We start from the raw sequence: 19634 nt of genomic DNA, 5'->3' as shown, positions 1-19634 counted from the left end.
ATACATGTACAGTGGGTTGAGGATAGAGGGGAGGGCAGGGAGTGAGGGCTGATTGTATGCATATGGGTGATATGGGGTCTTCTAAAATTAAATTCTTACCTTACCTTACCTCATACATTACGGCTAAAAGGGGAGGAAGAAGAATCAGGGACAGCACGTTCCTGGTGGTGAGGTGAATTACCCTATTCATACCAGCTTCTTCTGTATAAAGTGTATATCCTATAGGACAAGGTCACTGGATAATTTTGTAAGGTACCAGAGCCATATCTAAGAAGGGTTTGGGCCCCTGAAATTAGTATACAGAGTCTGAAGAAGGACTTTCTGGATCAAATTTTCAAAAGTGTGTATGCAAGTCCTAAATGTGTGTGCGCACAGGTATATATGCATGCAAATCCCCAATTTGCTTGCATAATTCAGGAGTTTTCATAAATCCAGCCTCACTTTCCAATATGCACAACAAAACCTTACAGCAAACCCATTCTGATCTAAGACTTTTTAATACTCTGGAACTAACCAATTTAGAACCTCCTGTCAACAGTCCAGGATCGACGAACCCCTAATCATGGAACATTTCAACAAATGTTGACAGATGTTTTAGTACCAATGTATTGAAGAACTTTGGATTCCTAGATCCAAATATAGGATTTATCAGACACCTACATACATTTTCAGGGCTATGGAAGATTGATACATAATGTGTGACATTTTCCAGCAATCATGATTATTTTTTTCCAAAATAATAGTCACAGAAGACCTGGCCTCTGTTTCCATCTTTCCTGCCTGCCATCCCTGAACAACAGTGACACAATGCCTGGCGCCAGGCCACCAAAGCTGTCACTGAACTTCCCCATAAGTGAGCAACAGTTGCTTGGATAAGAATTGCTAAGAATTCAGTGATGCTTATTACAAAATTCTTGTGTCAGCAATCGGCATATCATGCTTTCCCAACTTTATTTGTATGGCCCAGGAGTAAAATGAACAAAGCATCTTTTTGCAAAACAATAGTTTTTCAGTTGTTCACACAACCCTTTTCTAGCATATTGTTTACGCCCTACTTTGAATATAATGAAGTATAGTTATTTAATTCCTAAATAGTTAGGAATTACAATGTATTTTTATAATTATTTATAATTATTTAATTCTTAAATATATTTCCCCTGCTTTTTAACTTCCTCCTCCAGAAAAGAGTAATAGATATTATCATGGATAATAGCAATGAGTGACTCCTGGCCTCATTGAAGTGAAAAGGAATTTTGCCAATGGGGCCAGTATTTCACCCATTGTCCTCATCCTGGTAATTGACTCTTGCCAAATCCAGTTGCTGTTCCTAGAGTATTTCTTTTTGAAGGTATATAGAGTACAAAAACATACTGTATAAACCTATTTAAATATATCTGCACTAATAACAATAAATATGATGAGACATTTGTGCAGTACATACAGAAATGTCTTTGGTTATACTTAATGTTCACATGGGTTTGTCTAAACACAGACAGATATAATATTAATGTAAAATACATAAAATAAAGTGAATCAGAAAAATAGCATATTCAAAATACCATGGGAATCTTAGGCAATTGTTCTCAGGATGTCTGCAGTAAAATTAATACCACTGCATAACTAACCACTCTGTAATTCTGACAGGTTATTCCACCATTTCTAATGAAAACACTAAAAATAATTGTAATGTTTACCAAGACAACAGCAGCCGCAGGTCCAACAAACGCATAGAGTAGTCCTCCTTCGAGAGACAGCCAGCAGCTGGAAAGAACGTTAGAGGAAAAGAACTAATACAAATTAATAATACGTTTTATACCATGAAGTGTGATGTGAAGAAAACATATATAGGACCTATTCACGGTTCAGTTTTGCATGGAGAGATATGTAAGCATAGAAAAAAGAGTGAAATTACTCTGTCGACGTAATGATGCTATAAGCAGTTGATAAGTGACTTTCATTTTTAGGCCCTATTTTCATGCTGCTGTGACTTTTCAAACCAGTTATGCTTACATTGAAATTCCTCATGCTTCTTCTGAGCCCCCAGTTCAATATATCTATAAAGCTTTGTAAAATTTCATTTAGCCATTTTTGAGTTAAGTGAGAATGACAAAAAAGATATTTTCCACCTATTAAGAAATTCTTCACAATCTTATTTCATCTCAGAGAACTCAAAACCACTTTATTTTTAAAATGGTAGACTTGTCTCGTACTTAAATACTCGCTAAGGTCAAGTGCCTATGACATGGTTGAATAAACCTGATTAAAAACCATAGTTCTCTATAAATCTTCACTGGTGTAATTTGGTGATTAATACTAGGACAAGGTCTTATGGATTATATTCACTTTTTAAAAGAAGTTATTATACATCATGTAAGCACTAAGGAACAGTTGGTTTCTTTGAAATATAAAAGATATTTAAGAACTAATATTATATATATGAAAATTGTACATGTCTCGTGCTATGTCCTAATAAAGATCCAATACTGCAAGTCCATTCTGTATGGTGTTTCCAAATTCCAAATTCAAAGGGGGTGCAGAATTGAGAACTGAATGTTTAACACACTACAGTGCTGAGCTTAGATATACACACAGTGTCTGGAGCGTCACTTACTGAAGTAAATGCAGCTGTGTTTTTTCCACCGATTACAAATTCATAGAAATAGATGTTTATCTGAGTGTGTGATCTCACATACATATAAGGACATGCAAGTAACTGCATTTATTTGGATCTCACATGCAAATAAACTCACATAAAGATGTCCTTATCCTCCACACCTATTTTATTTCTTTCTTTTGAAAACCAAATAAGTGCAAACACATGTTAATGTTCTGTTATGACTGAGATTTTAAAGGCAAAAAAAAAAAATCATTAAATGCAATTGTTTCTCATAGTAACTCAAAACAGAGCTGAACTTTGCCACATGGACCCAATTCTATTAGTGTGTTGGATGCTAATATGATACATTGACATACAGTGGTCTAAAATGTTAACATTTTCCAGCAGTTATCCTATACCAAAAAAAAAAAAAAAAGCAATGACTAAAATATCTCAGATATCCTTGTATGGTAATGTTTTAATGAAGCTAGCTCTCTTTTTAAATTTCATTGAAAATATGTCTGTGATTTTTGTGTGTGTGCTGGTTTTCTACTGGTTTATAGAACAGTTGAAAGTTTGATACATGTTTTCTCTAAAAGTTTTGAATTTTTTCCTGCCTTTTCTGACCAGTGTACACATGAATATTACTATCAACCTTCTCCTGCCTCATCCACTGAACACTCCCTCCCCTGTTTACTTTGGTTTTATACAAAGAATCACATTTACTTTTAAGGTGGCACATTGCTTAAGCCAGTTAAAGGGAATGATCCAAAAGCCAACTTTTCTAGGAATGATTCCATTGACTTCAATGGGCTTTGGATCAGGCCCTAAGCCTTAGGGTAAAATTTTCAAAATCTCTTAAGTGACTTAGGAGTCTAAGTCCTATTCTCAAGAGAGACTTTGGCACTTAGGACCTCTTAAGTCTAATTGATTTTGTTTTCCTCACTCTTTCAGACTGACTATTAGGGCTAGATTGACAAAAGGACTTAGTCTAACTGCCACTTTAGGAGCCTAAGTCCAAAATTTAGTTGCCATTGAGATCCTCAAATCTTCTGCCTACCCCTGTACCAGCTTAAAGTCCTCAGGTACCAAAATTTCCACTGTTAAGGTCCTGATGGCACCCACATTTCTGCCAATGATTATGTGCACAACCACTTTGGTCTAGACCCCTATCTCACACCTAAGCTGCAGCAAGATCCTCAAACTAGTTGTTCCTCTATCTACCTCGTCTGTGGGGCCCAATCTGGTAGACATGCTCTACATCCATATAAAACAGCTGAAGGAGATGGTGGTGATAGTGCCCCCACCATAACTTTTAGCCCAGTGGTTAGTGCGCTCTCTTGGGGTATGGAAGACTGAGGTTCTGTTCCCCATTCTGACGTGGAGAGGGATTTAACTTGGGTTTCCCTCCTGCTGGCATATTCTGGGCCAGATCTACATTGGTGTCTCCTGTTGAAGTTATTACACTGTGTATGAATAATTAAATATCATCATGTTTTCTGGCATTATTAATTATTATTATTATTATTATTATTTTTGCAAGAAATAGGTTAAAACCCTACTCCAGGAGATGGTTCACATCTGAGAATCCCATGTGGAGATAGGCACCTAAGTCCCTTTGCAAGGTAGGACACACCCCTCTCCTCACCATTTCCTATTAGCAAGTTTAGGTAGCTCCCTATTCTGTATTCTGGCTTTTGTGGGTCCTAGTCTTAGATGCCTATCTCTCTCCCTGCATTGTATAAGGAGCCTCTGCATCTAACTTTGGGCTGTGGATTTCATTGGGTAGCTAGGCGCCTAAAAATTAAGTGCTCCAATGCTGAATGTTGCAATCCTTAAGTCCCACTGTGGATCTAGCCCTTGGTGACTATTGTTATATACTGAAAAGTCCTTGCTTCTGAAAAAAGGAATATATTCACAAAGCATTTCCCCATTAGTGTGAGAACTGTTTACATATAATGTTTGAAAGTTCAGCCCATCTGATGTATCTGTGTAGAAAAAAGTGTGGCAATAAATCTTTATATAGTAAGACAAAAAGTACTCACTCCACACACCCATTACCCCCAAAGGGATTTGCGGGAGGGGAGAGGAAGGGGAAGAAAAGAAATGTGTCCATATAGAGATAAAGCTGGGAAAGTTCACTCTGAAAAGGTGTTCATTTCTTTTTAAGTTGTGAGAGTCTGAAAATGGAGTTATAACTGTGTTCAGCAATCTTAAACAGAGGTTTCACTATTAAATGAATATTACAATACGCTTAATACCAGAATTAATGTCACTATAATGCAGTAGTTCTCACTATTTTTCTGTTGAAGACTCTCTTGTTTGGCAGATGGGAGAATCTCCCACTTTGCTCCCTCAGGTCCCAACACAATTGCCAACATCTCTTTCTTTCTTTCTTTCTTTCTTTCTTACTTTCTTTCACTTTAAAATTGTTTTTTTTATTTTTGTTCTCTTGTTTTGTGGCTCCCTTTCCTTGTCACCCCACATAGTTGGAGGCTATCTACTAGTCGGTGTGGGAAGCATCCATTGATGGCTTTATGGGGACAGGTCACATGTTCTTAAAACTTAGCTGGGCGCTAACTTAGCTGCCTGCAGTCCTGCAAATACAACCTGCTTCTGTGTGCTCCTTCATGAGTAGTTACCATGGGAGCAGGAAGAGAAGGCAGACAGTCTTCAAGGAGCCATCTGCTGCTTTGCCCTTAGCCTGGGGCACATTTGCATTGGAGAGAGCAGATCAGGGTCATGCAACTTTCTGCATCCTCACTGTTCTCTGTCCCAAGTAGGGCCTGCTCCCCATGCTGAACAACCCCACTATAATGGAATTCCTTTTACAATCTTAACTGAGGCTGTTAAAGGGTTAAAATTAATGCCTAAAGTTATCAGTACTGCACAGTAATTCAGCATGCTGTATATATACAAGTGGATCAAGGTGCTAGGCTAACGATAATTTAGAAATCCCTAGATTTTGAAACATCAACAATAACATCATTGAAATAATGGAGTTTACCATTAAATATTATTAATATCTGCAGTAGAAATAACACAAGTTGCTGACAACTAGGGCTGTGTGAAAAATTCAGGTAGAAATCTAAGGCCCACCTGAAATCAAGGTGAGTTACAATTCTCACAAAGCCAATCCATCACCCCAGGCATATAATTGTTCCATAGATCTGGGTTGATGCTATTTCCTGTTCCCCTTCCCCCACCAGAGGTGTTTCTTAATCCTCACTCCAAACCACTTTCCTCCCTGACAGGTCCTAGGAGCTCTTTGTTACCAGTAGATATCTTCATGTGGGGACCAGGACCAATTTCCCTATTTCCATTCACTGTTCTTTCAGCCTGGAAAAGGTCTTGAGGAAATGGCACCCTACAATCGAGGAGTAGCTGGCAACAAGTCTTGGTCCTACTGCCAGCACCTTTGTAACTGTGGAGTGGCAAACCGTGCTACTATATTCCTTAATACAGGATAGCTAGAGAACCCACAAGGGTACCTTAGCAACCATGAACTAGGAGGGATAGCACAGAATCCCTGTTGGATGGCATTAGCTGTGCAGGTCTAAGGATGATGAGGCACTACCCATCTTTGTTGAGTTCCGGAGTGGGACAGCTCCTCAACTCCTGATGCCCTGTGTGAACTGGAAATCACCTTCCTCCCTCATCTGCAAACTGGGAGATGAAGTGACCCTTTTTGGCAGTTTCCAAAGACCTGAAGGGTGGAGAACTGTGTCCCACACCAGATCTGCTGTAGGATTGGTCAAGCAACAGTAAAATGCTTTAGTAAACATGTTTTGAAATCCAGGGCCTGATTCTATTGGTCCATATGCATGTCCTTCCATGGTTTTAGTTCCACAAGTATTTGGAAAGCTAGTTTTGTTCATGTGGATGTTTGGAGATGAGTTGTCAGGCACACAAGCACCTGTATATTAGTGCTTTTAAGCTTACTCCTTATTAGCAATTTGTTATTTCCATTAATATTTCAGTATTCTCCCATTTTAAAAGTGCCAAGAATCTTAGCAGAAAGCAGGAAACAAATATGCTAGTGAAGTAACCAGTCACACATGAATAATCTCAGCAGGATAAGTACAGTACTACTGACAATGGACTGGATCCTACAAATGACTCAGTGCCTCCTGAGACATACTTGTGCCCTCAGTGCTCATTGGGAGTTGAGTGTACCCAGCACTTCACAGGACTGAGTCCAACTTGGGGCTCTGATTTTCTTTTCACTCATTGTATGGAGCACTCGACTTCCAGCAGTGTCCTGCACATGAATGGAAACACAATGGGCCCTTAGACAGAGTTGTATAATCCCTAATGGGCAAGGTAGCCGTGTTAATCAAAAATATGGTATCACTGCAGACTGACTTACTAGTGAGATGTTCCATATCCTTTCGTCTTGGTAAAGCCTATTGATATTGCCACAACTAATGCTGGTAAACCTGGAAAAAAACAGCAATTGTCATTAAAGCTCAGCTAAATACCGCTGTTCTATTGGGTATGAAATGATGAGAGCGAACTATCATTTAAAATGATCAATTTTATATGGAATGAATCATTTAACAAAGCACTCCTCTGTTGCAGCATTTGTTTCTTCCCCAAGCACAAGGGGAGAGCTGGCTTTTCAGCCCAGTATGCATCACTTTGGTGTTGCTAAGTTACCAGCATATTTGAAATAACTTAAAGTGAATTAATAACACAGAGATTCAGTGGATTTTCAATGAGGGGCTTTTGTTTGTATTACACAACTTTGCAGAAAAGTTACTAAAACGAAGCTAAAGCATATATGTAACAGCATAATAAAGTATCATAACATTGGAATATTCATCAACTGTATCTTGAGCCAAATCAAGAGAATAAAATGATGCTGTTGCTTGCAATAAAAAGGGAAATCTTCTTGGACTGGTGTTCTCTTTAGTAACTGTGCTATCAATGACCTGTCAGGATTATTGAAATAAATACTAAATAATAAATACTAACACCACCAATAGTGTCAATGCATAACATTCAATTCTAATGATTCTAGTGACATGATTTTTATGGGCTTACCCCATCCAAGGCACAAAAAGCGTTTCCTTATGAGCCGTGTCCTAATTTTTCCAGTAACAGCCATATAGGACTGCCACGCTTCTGTCAAAACCCAACAGAATGAGGCTAGGAAGAAGAAGTGTAAAAATGCAGTGGTTGTGGTGCAGATGCCCTGCAGGGAGAAAAGAAAAGCTCATGCTGAATAATAGGGACAATCATTTCTCCTTCAGAGGGTTGTCATATTCTATCAGCTTGACCTTTACCCTGAACATCACACCTCTATCTTTATAGCACAATTACTACAGAGACATGGATTAGGCAGAACAAGTTGGACCCTGTTCTGAAATACATTAAAACAGACAGTTTTGATGAAAAATATTTAAATAGAGAATGTTGCAAGGTTTATTACATTTTTACTTTGGCCACAGAACATTGCAAAGTCACTGCAGTGAATGGGTTACATGGTTACTGAACACTGCATTGAACAGCATGAATGTGGGAATACAAACAAACAAACCAAATTGCCATTTTTATGTTCTTTTATCTCATGTAGACAAATCTTGACTATAAATCTGAACTCCAGGGGGCAGATTAAAGCTTCTTGCTTTATTTGATTTTTCATTTAAATCTTATAGAATGTAACCCCATGGGACGATCTTGGCATATATGGCTTGACATTTTTTAGTCAGGTTTAAGCAACGTAGTCTTAGCAATTATTTTGGTTATTGTTTTTATTCATGTCAGTCATTTGTCATCTGAAAAGTACTCTGAACTCATCAAGCACATGCTCTGCTCTGTCATTGTAGCCCTTAATTAAATTTGACATTTTGGCTCATATAACTGAATTTGACTCTCCCTTGGAAGTAAATTATAATCCATCATCTCACTCCTTTATTTCAGGATGGAATTCTAGATACAGTGGGATTCAGACAGTTGAATGCAATATGTATAATGCCCCAGCACCAAAACCATACCAATACCAATAAACCGCATAGATCTTTATTACATTTTTAAATATGGTTTAATCAGATTAAGATCAAAACCCCTGCAAAACAACAGATGTTAGCAACACAAGAATTTAGTTTGATGTGGATTTAGAATTATGAATACTATCTATCTATCTATCTATCTATCTATCTATCACATATAATAAAAAGACAAGTTCCTCTACCAAAGAGTTTATTAGCTAAGGCACGAGTTCAACAATAGATAGTTAAACACAGAGGCTATGCAAGAGCTTAACATTATGCAGGTACTCAAGTACTTTGCTAAATCAGGACTGAAACATATAAAGTACAAATAAAAAGGGAGGTGATACATCACTTGATTATTATTTAGTTTGCTTTACATTTTTCAATTATTTTAAACTCATCCTATTTTGTGTTTTGTGATTCGATTTGGTTTTTGATCACCCTGATTTTCCCAATTCCTCATCTGAAACAAATTACAATCCTTTAATTTATTGTACGTCACTAGTGTAGTTCTGCTGCTTGCTCATGGCTCACTTTTATCTTCAATATTTCTCTCAAATGCCTGGTTCAGTTGAATTTCTTAATCGGCAAATTGCCAAACAATTTCTCACATCTATTTCAATACTCCAGTAAAGAAATTGGTAGATACTTTAGTGTTATGAATTCAAAGATGTGAAAAATCTTTAGTTTTCTTTAATTGTGTATCAATTCAACAAAACAGCCTGTTTATTTGATTTTTAGACAATTTTAAAATATAGTTATCAGTTAATTTTTAAAAAACAAGTTATGGAAAGCAATGAAAAAATGAAGTATTTTCAAAATACACTAGCCATTGAGAAGTTTTAAAAAAATAATTGAAAATATATATGAGATTTAAGAGAGACTAGAGGAATTATTTTAATATGAATGGGTCCAGTCTTGCAGCTTTATCTTATCTGAATATTTCCGAGGACCAATTCTAATCTCACACTGGTTTTCCTCTAGTGTAACGCCACTGACGGCAGAGGAGATATTCCTGTTTTACACCCATGTAAATTAGATAAGAATCAAGCTTTAAAATTCTGCATAGAAGTATATACTTTATTTTTAGATAAGTTTGCTGTGCTGCATTGAGAACATTTCTTTTGACTGCCATAACAGCTATGTGAGAAACATGGAATGCCTTCAGCTGTCACGGTGATGTATGTGGAACAAAAAACCTTGACAGAGAAAGAGAAGTTGGCCTTTGAGATAACACTGTAGATTGCATGTGACCTAAAATCAGATTGAATCACATTGCTGAACTGGTTCACAACTGGTCTCAGTGTCAGTTTAAAACAATTAGCATTGAAGTTACCATAAATGATCCTATCTTACTCCCACAGAAGCCACTGACTTCAATGAGTGCAGAATTAGCCCCACGATATACACCTGAAAATATCATCAGGGAATAAATGATACTGTAAACCTGGTCCATATAAAGTTACTACATGCTGGAAAAGCACTCAATTTTATTTTGCTACTATGAAGAAAAACACAGGATAAAGGCATATCATGAAAGCCATGTGGCTTTTCCATATCTTTTGAGTAACAATTACAAGGGGTAGCCAGTGATCAAAATCTGAATTTATTAACATTAATCCTTAAATTTAACTGCTCCAATACTATGTGAGGTCATAAAGTTCATCCCACTAAAGCCACAAGGACAGCATTATTACACTGGGTGGTAATATTATACTAAAAAGCTAGGCCAAATAAACAGATGGCTTTGCAGGCAGACCAAGAATAACATCATAGCCATATAAGCATACTTGAGGTATTAAGATTATCATGAACTAAAATAATGCGCATGTTAAATCCTGGATGTCCGTGCTTTAGACCTAGTTTCCTTTTATGTGTTAAAGCACATATGATGTTTTTAAAAATCCTGACATTCTAATTCTAATTCCTATAAAATACACTCCTGTAATTTGTCCAGTAAGTTAGAGACAGTACTGCAACAGAAAAGTCTTAAACTGTCCTGAATTAGTATTCATCTGGTAACTTTACTATGCAATATGACTGCAAGCTCCACCATTCCATATTATTAAATTAAAACCGTTATGTCACTCACTTAGCAAGGGCCTCAATTTTTTTTGAGGTCACTTACATCCAACCTCTCTTATTCCACACTTACAAGCCAACAACTACAGTATCTGGGTTATGACCATCCTTCCAGCAGCTGTTGTTAATGGTACATCATCTGCAACGTCATTTGTACCCAGTTATAAAATAAGCCTTTCCTCTTTCTCTTAGATAAAAAATCTTAGCCAATGCATTTAATTTTAGAGTGCCTTTTAAAAACGTCAATAGAAGGGTGTCAGACCTCTTGGAAAATGTTGTTTAGGATTTCTTCCCCCTGATAATGGTAAACTGCCTGGCAGGATATATTACCATAATGTAAATTCTTATTTAAAATAAAGACTATATAAAGACATGCACAGTAAACCAAATGACAGAAAACACAGAAATGACTGGGTTCCTAGCAAGAAGCTCAAATATTATGAATTTATACCAGAACACTGTAATTTGCCTTCCTGTTAATCTTGTTTTAAAAGCTGAGATGTTCCATGGAGCACAGATTTGCTCCCCAAAACTGTTTTTTGTCAATGTAGAAACTTTCATAGAAAAACTGCATAGATAAGACAGAGTATTAGCTACCCTGAAAAAAAAAAGCCCCACAATAAACAAAGCTTAGTACTTTTCATGTAATACACTATACAGCACACAAATAATGCATATAGGGACAAGGCCTATTCTCTTTATTTAGTCAGAATAACTAGTAACTGCTATGGAAGTTTTGACTGAGTATGGGCTGCAGGATTTGGCCCTATTTATATCTGTATTGAAAGATAGATGCTAATAATTTTCTGACATAAATATGAATCTGGCTCTTTTCAAGCAAGAACTCATTATTAAAATGTTAATGATCATATTGGCATCACAACTTGAAAACAGGTGAAAAATGTTTTGCTACAAACTCTAAAAATTACTTAAGTTGGAGTTTGAACAGGACATGGGGGTTAATACCTCTTACTCTTCTGAATAGTACATGGGATCGTTAATGACCCCCAGAGGTAAGGATCTTGGTGTCATGTATCATCTGAGAGATATCACCTCCAGCAGTATAATGTCCCCTAACTACTACTGTAGAGTCCTAATTATAGAATCTATTATATTCCCCTTCAAAAAGCAACACTGTGATATATGCTAGAAACAGAAGTTCAATGAGACTCTGCTAAACAGTGACAAATGTTCATTCGCACTGGAGGCTGTCAGAAATGGGACACCAAGCAGTGATACCCACAGAACCATGCCTACAATCTTCAGAGCAAGAAGTGATCTAGCGGACCTAAACACAGAAAGAAACAATCCCACTTCCCACCAGCATGGCTACATACAATTCTTTTTTTAATTTTTAAGAGATTACAATATAAGCACATAATGTCTTAGAAGCACTTTGAACAAACGAGGGCTGCTCCAGCATAGGTGGACGGGGAGATAGAGATTAGTGGATGCAGAGCCCCTTCTCCAACCCCAATGCCCATGCTCAGGAAGCAGCCATAATGCAGCCTCCAACACTTCTTGAGCTGGGGCAGTGTCATTACCAGCTGTAATGACAGAGGCTGTTTCTGGGTGTATTCGGGGTCTTGATAATGAGCCCAAGCACCTGCATATCAGTAAGCATCAGGGAACTGTTCCTTAAAGACAAAGTGTATGCTACTCCTTCGCTGAAGGTGTGTAGCAAGGTTTGCTAGTGAAACGTTTTCCTGTGAATTCTGGCAGCATTGTCTAGATAACACAGGAAGAAAGATAAGGCACCAGGAACGTAGTTTAAGTAGGTTGCAACTTTATTAATTAACACATCTGAGAACTATCATCCCTCCTTTATAATCTGTTCCACCTGATGGAGAGCTGCCATCCTCCCTGTCCCTAACTCCCTGAACTTTGTTCCTGAATTGTTGCCAGGATCTCATTGCTGTCCCCTCATCTGAGGGTTAAGGGGCTTGGGAAAAGGAGTTATCTCTTGACTATACTAGAAATTAGGAGCCCCAATCCCATTCTCTACCTTCTTTAGGGGTGGCCTCCTCCTAATCCATTTCCAGTTCTGGTCTACCAGGGAACCGGGACCCCTGTTGAATGATTACATGTACTGGACACATGCCAAAATTTTGCAACAAAATGAATTTAAAATCTAACCTACCCACCAGGGTGCTTGGGCTGCTGAGAAGCAGGCAAGACTACCACGGTCAATCTGGCAGTGAAGGAAAAATTCTTTCTCAGCCCACCAAAGACAACTAGAATGATACCCACAGCAAGGCCACAAAGCTGATCCTACTCTAATCCCAAAGGAAGGGAGCAGGAAGCTTTCCTTCCCAAGGAAGAATCTCTGGCTCTAGTAGCATTAATTGACCGTTCAAAGTTTAGCCAGCTTGAATATCTAAGTAACTAGCATCTTTTCTTTTTAATGAACAATAATGATTTATCTTTGAAAGCAACAGCCTGTATTAGGTATCAAAATATTCTGCTTTTCCCTGCTTGTGGGAGACTCAATCATAGTTAGAGCACTGTAACACAGCTTGGATATATAAAGGAGAAATGGTGGAAATCCAAATCAACTGATTTTAGGACTTTTATTTTGATATGTAAGACTTTGAATGCTATTTGGGAGAGTTATCCATTTTCATTAGCGTGTGGAAAAGATTAGATTCAATCAGACAGTACATTTATAACCCCCCTCATTTCACACAGGAGTTGAGGCATCTTAAGTTTTTAATTCAACAGTGGTTTCTGAATAGCAATGTGAACAGAACTCCCACACAACTATAAAGAGAGAGAACCAAAGATACTTGATTATTCTTCTTCAGTCAAGCTGTTTCCTTCATCTGCAACAAACAAGGTGTCTGGATTTTTGAGAAGAGGTCTAACAGCCAAAGCTATTGGAGGGTAAAAGAAGGAATAGAATCTATAGTATTAATAGCAAATAGAATGGAGCTAAAATCCACTTAATTGTCTTAAAAGGCATGAAGCACTGGAAAATATATGAAAGTAGAAATGAAATCTGAATCCAAAGAAATTTATATAAGTGATGGCAACTCTTTTATGATTACAAAATTTAGTAATCAGTCTTCATTTAGATCTGCCCCACAGATAAGATCTGCAGAGAGAAATGAAATGAGTAGGAGCTATACTCCTAAGAAGCCGCGACCTTGTGTATATCAAACTATAAAGAGAAGAAATATGGTCTTGTGTTTAAGACATTGGAGCAGGATGCAGGAGATCTATGTTCAATTCCAGACTTCCTGCTTGACCTTGGGTAAGTCTCCCCGTTCCTCATCTCTAAAATGGGAACAATAATACTATCTTTTAATTTTCTATGTAAACTATAAACTCATCAGGGCAAATATTGTCTCTTACATATATACACAATGGAGCTCCAATCTAGGACCTCTAGACACTACTGTAATAAAAAAATGACTAAATCCTGGCCAGGTATCGCTATAAACTCTTGTGCTATTGACAATCTCTCAGAGGTTGAGCATCAGTCATTTAAAGGTTTGCCTCTCCAGAAAAATGCACTGGTAGTATAAGCAGGCTGTATTTAAAAACACCGAGACTATTACATTTTAAGGTTCTGAGAACGATCAGCTGCAGACTTTTTGGATTCACTTCCAGGATGAAGAATAATAATGGCACCATAAAGAAGTTTGAAAGAACCATTGCATTTTAAATGCTTATTTACTTTCCTTTTGTTATTTTACAGTATGTTTGATGTCACTCTAGCATGGCAATAAGCTCATATTTCTAAAGACCTTGGGGGGTGGGGGTAGTGGCAGTATGGTAATTCTGCTAATGTACAACACTAATTAAACTTTAAAACAACAGCTATAAAATTGTCCTCTTTGGGTATCTTACAGACAAACTTTTAGATTTTTGCAAAATTCTGCAGTTCACTTTTAAGAGTGAAGTGTAAAATGACTTATTTTTAGTGAAATATGTGCCAATATCCATGTACAACAGTGCATCTCATTTGACAGCATGCTGTATTCTCGGATTCTCTTAGGATGTACAGGACAAGATCATGGATTTGCCCACACAGATCCATATTTAATGAGTGGGAGTGACATTTCATTAAGTTAGATGAAGGATGCAAATACAAGGCCATTTTTACTGTGGCTCAAGACCCCCAGGATAAGTTGAAATAGCCATATCATGCCCATGCCCATTGTGAGCAGAAGCAATGTGATGGCTGATTCCAGCAGCCTACGTAACTGAAAGGCCATCAGCAGCATGTATGTTCAATTACAGGTACACCTTTAGCTGTTTCAGCTTCCATGTCTAGCAAATGGCAGAGTTGAATGGCTGCTGAGAGCTCCAAACCAACCCTAATCTCTGTTTTGGGGACCAAATTTCCCCTCAAGTCCATTACCTTGGACTGCTGGATTCTAGGGATAGCAGAGAACAGATACCCCATCCAGTAAATGCTGCAGCCCCACACATTCCCCACCCCTGCACGGGGTCATTAGCACTGAGGCAGGAAGGTGCCTTCCTAGTGGAAATGGGAGTAAAAGAACATCCCTTCAGAGGGATGCGGGGCTTTACTCTGAATATTTTTTTATTCCAATCAGCTTGGAAGGTCTCTGCTTCATACTCTCTTATGGAAGGATCAAATTTTACACAGTGACTTTGAATGCCCTAATTCTTTCTCTGCTTCCTTTAGGCTGGTTTGGTGCTGTCAGCCTTGAGGTTGCTTACTTCCACAACTCACAAAGGGCATCTCACACAGAGTATCACAGCTCCAGCTGGGAGACAAACATTTTCTGTATCATCTATTGATTCTGGTAGTGAGGTATTACCAGCTAGTAATTACCAAAGGGGTAGTCAAATTTTTGAGTTACCAAGATGATATCAGCACAAGCATAGAGCTCAGTGAGGTCTGCTCAGTTATTCTGGTTTTCCAATATCCCGGCTCTGGTTTTGCTGATTTTATCTGTCACTCCTAATCGTCTGTCCCAGATTTTTTCATTTCTTTCATCTGGCAGTGTGAACTCAGGAAGCCTAGCTGCAAAATCCTTGCTGTCCCATAAATTTTACAGGAGAAAAGTTTATGCTTAAAAGTGGAAGCTTTTTTGTCCATTTGAACTTCCAATCAAGCTTTAAACCCTAATCCTACAGCATTCATCTTGGAGCACTTATAATACTTTCACTGATGAGATTCAACTAATGCTCATAATCCCACAAAGTTCACTTGGAAGCTATTTATGAATATCACCTCCCTGTGAATTAAACATCCAGGGTCATTACTCACATCCACTTAAAAAGCAATTCAGAAAAACCTTTTGCACTTTTTCCCTTTCAGGCAAAGCCCATCATTCTGATGCTGTTTACATCCAATCCTGTACCAGCAACATGAGGGAAGGCAGCTCCCAGACTGTCTCTGATGTTGCACAGAATTTTGGGATACGAGCCCTGGAATGGTAGTGCTAATGTCGCATACCAAAAAAGGATAGTGTAGACATGGGACTATGCCTGTGCACGGTGTGTACCCATGCCCAGCATGGCATGTATAGGCACTTGGTCTGGGTACAGGGTACACGCTCTGTCAGTACATAGGCAAGTAACTATGTCCACTCACAAGTGTAGATGAACCCTTAAAGTGCTCTTTGGATTGCAGTTGCGTCTGTTATCCATGTGAATGATGAAGCTGGGATTTGGTACTGCACGGTGGTACTTTGGTGTCACTGATATCTCTTAAAAGTCACCCCTGGTATTAATCCAGACTTATCCCTCTCCCTGCCAGTTTTCTTCTCCAGACCCTTATAAAACATATAGGACAACTTTGCTCCACAAATTGGATGTGAGATGGTTGCTCATTTATTACTTGGATAGGACCAGCTCTTTCCAGAAGTCAGGCAGGTTTTCTGTTTCATTTGGAAAACATTTCCGCTCTGGTCCTCTCTCATTACAGTGTTCATCTGGATTATTCATCATATTCAGAGCCAGTATTTGCAGGCAGGAGTACAGGTCAGCGAGTACTTTAAATTCCATTCCCCTTGGTCTATGGCAATCTCCATAGCCTGACAGCATCATATTCCATCTCAAATTTGTAGTGAATTACCTAGTTCTGATTTCTTGGTGCCAAGTCTACAGAAAACTGGAAGCCAGGCTGGGAAAAGTTGTCTTACAGTCCCCCTTTGTTTATACCAAGGGTGGCCAAACTTACTGACCTCCTGAGATTCCCCTCCACACTGGGCAGACTTCTCTAGCCCCACCACCCTGCCGCAGGGCAGAAGCTTTGAGCTCCCCACCCTAGTATGGTAGGTGGAGATTGGGGGAGTGGGGCATAGGGAGCTCTGCAAGCTGCACTTTAATTGTAAGAGAGTCGCATGTGGCTCATGAGCCAAGGTTTGACTATCCCTGGTTTATACTCTTTTCAGCGCTTCTCCTGGTATGGATTGCTACTGCTGGTTTATATCCAATTATGGAGGGTCTATGCAGGTGATGTAGTGGAAGAAAAAGGTGGGGAAAGGTGACCAGAATCTGTAATTATCCACAATAACCATCCTTCCTTCCTACTTTTTTTTTGAGCCAATGTATTTCCTGGACAGTCAGATAGGAAGTGAGGGAGGGGGATCCTCCCCCTGTTCATGGGCCTGATCCACAACTCACTAACATCAATAAGAAGACTCCCATTGACCTCAGTGGGCTGTGAATCAGGTCCTATAACCATAGGATAGATGCTGAGAGGTGCATGAATGATGTCACATGGCCCCTCCTTGGCCTAACCACTTTCAATATTCATGAAGTATGCATGGCAATGCCACACAGGTTACATAAACTATTTCTGCCTGTTATATGAATAATTTGACCGTTAAACAAACTTGGCCTCCATAGGACACAAAGTGAACATTGTTCTGTGGCTTGTGATGGTAAACTTTTACACTAATCTTTAAACATGGGAAATGTTAACCCTGTCAGGACAAACCAACTTATACGTGATTTTAACTAAGCCCTTGCATCAATGTGGTACATTTCAAAGTGTATGCAGAACAGTAGAGCAGCCTTTAGGGAGAAATGAGGGGGAAAAAAAACAAAAAACCCAAACCCTCTATAGCTTGAAAGTGTAAACATGAATGTGAATGCCAGTTTTAAAATACTTTTCTGCCTATATAAACACATAGAGGTGTATGGTGTGTTGTGACAGAGATGCTAGCATTAAACCACAGATGACACTTATTATTAGCACCCTGATTTTCAGTTTCCTGATAACTTTGGTCAGAAAAAAATGACCTTTTAGGGCTCAAATGACTCATACTTGATCTGAGCACAAAGGTAAACACTGCAGGGATGTTTCATAAAAATCAGTTCACCATCTGTGAACTATCCATGCATGAGAAATCATTTTAAAATGTTTACACTTTGTGGGTATAACCCAGAAAATGACTCCACAAAAATGGCATTTGTGGGGTTCCATGTTTATCGGGTCTGAAAAATTTCCATCTCATTTTTGAAGTTAAAAAGATTAGTTTTTGAACAGCCAGCCATGCAAAATCAGTCCAGGCTCTGCAAGTCAAGCAGAATTCTGACCTTCTCACACATGACTGAAAGCTAATGGTACTGCACAGGTGTAACTGAAGGCATAATCTGAAAACAATGGGGCTGCACAGGCTTAATTTGAAAGCATAATTTGGCCTGCCGAATCTTTGTTCCTGGTTATGACTCATGAGCAAGAAAAGAACTTTGATTGTCAGGGTGAGTTTACTGGCTTGGCAGTTAAACACAATTATTTTCACTTGCAATCTGAGCAAATTAAGATGGAAATCCACAATACCATTTACAAAGTTGCTTTGCAGGGCAGGTTTGCACTTAAAAGAATTTTTCAGGTGCTTTTTTTATGCTTAGAAAATTCCAAAATAGTTTTGCTTTAAAAATGTTGAACGTGGACTGTGCAGGATGCAGGCATGAATGAAAGATAGTGTACGTGATAGGTTGGAAGAAATGTAAAAGTGAAGTTTCATAACTGAATAATGAAGCTATATCTTTTTGACAATAGCATATTGGATATGTGTTTTACATTAGTTTTAACTTATTTCATAAAGAAACATCTGGCTCTAGTGCTCACTTCAAACATTCACAGGTGGAAATATTTGAATGCATTATCAACATGTTCAAATATTTCCACCTGTGAATACTTGGGGGTGTGTGTGTGTGTGGGGGGGGGGGGTCGTCAACAAGCATGTGGATCAGGGTGATCTAGTGGATATAGTGTACTTAAGTTTTCAGAAAATGTTTCAGAAAAGGTCCCTCACCAAAAGGCTCTTAAGGAAAGTAAGCTGTCATGGGATCAGAGGAAAGGTCCTGTCCGGGAGCAATAACTGGCTAAAAGATAGGAAACAAAGGGTAGGAATAAATGGTCAGTTTTCAGAATGGAGAGAGGTAAATAGTGGTGTGTCTGTATTGGGACCCATACTGTTTAACATACTGATAAGTGATCTGAAAAATGAGATAAACAGTGAGTTGGCAAAATTTGCAGATAAATACATGGTATGCCAACATCTTGAAAACTGCTTGCAGATCTGGTCACCCCACCGCAAAAAAGGTATATTGGAATTGGAAAAGGTACGGAAAAGGGCAACTAAAATAGACTCCTAGACTCTAAGGTCAGAAGGGACCATTATGATCATCTAGTTTGACCTCCTGCACAATGCAGGCCACAGAACCTCACCCACCCACCTGTAATAGACTCCTAACCTTTGACTTGAGTTACTGAATTCCTCAAATCATTATTTAAAGATTTCAAGGTACAGAGAATCCACCATCAAGTCACCTATGCCCCATGCTGCAGAGGAAGGAAAAACCCCACAGGGCCTCTGCCAATCAGTCCTGAGGGAGAATTCCTTCCTGACCCCAAATATGGTGATCAGTTAAACCTGAGCATGTGAGCAAGACTTACCAGCCAGTTACCTGGGAAAGAATTCTCTGTAGTAACTCAGATCCTGTTAACATCCTATTAGGGGTATGGA

At 38.6% G+C, this 19634-nt stretch overlaps 1 protein-coding gene across 1 annotated transcript in view; it reads right to left on the bottom strand.

The window, feature by feature from the left end:
* ADGRB3 (adhesion G protein-coupled receptor B3) overlaps positions 1-19634 on the bottom strand; it is a 567040-nt gene that overhangs the window by 45150 nt on the left and 502256 nt on the right. The window contains exons 19-21 of the mRNA XM_067562529.1: positions 7643-7793; positions 6966-7035; positions 1695-1761 (exon numbers count right to left, since the gene is read on the bottom strand). Coding sequence (XP_067418630.1) covers positions 1695-1761; positions 6966-7035; positions 7643-7793 — 288 coding nt within the window. The remainder of the gene's footprint in view (positions 1-1694; positions 1762-6965; positions 7036-7642; positions 7794-19634) is intronic.

This window comes from Emydura macquarii, unplaced genomic scaffold (assembly GCF_026122565.2).
Source record: "Emydura macquarii macquarii isolate MOO-44397 ecotype Brisbane River unplaced genomic scaffold, CSIRO-AGI_Emac_v2 contig_2437, whole genome shotgun sequence".
NCBI classification, from domain to species: domain Eukaryota; kingdom Metazoa; phylum Chordata; order Testudines; family Chelidae; genus Emydura; species Emydura macquarii.
Note: the sequence above shows the minus strand (reverse complement) of the source record. Positions and strands in the feature narration are given on the sequence as shown.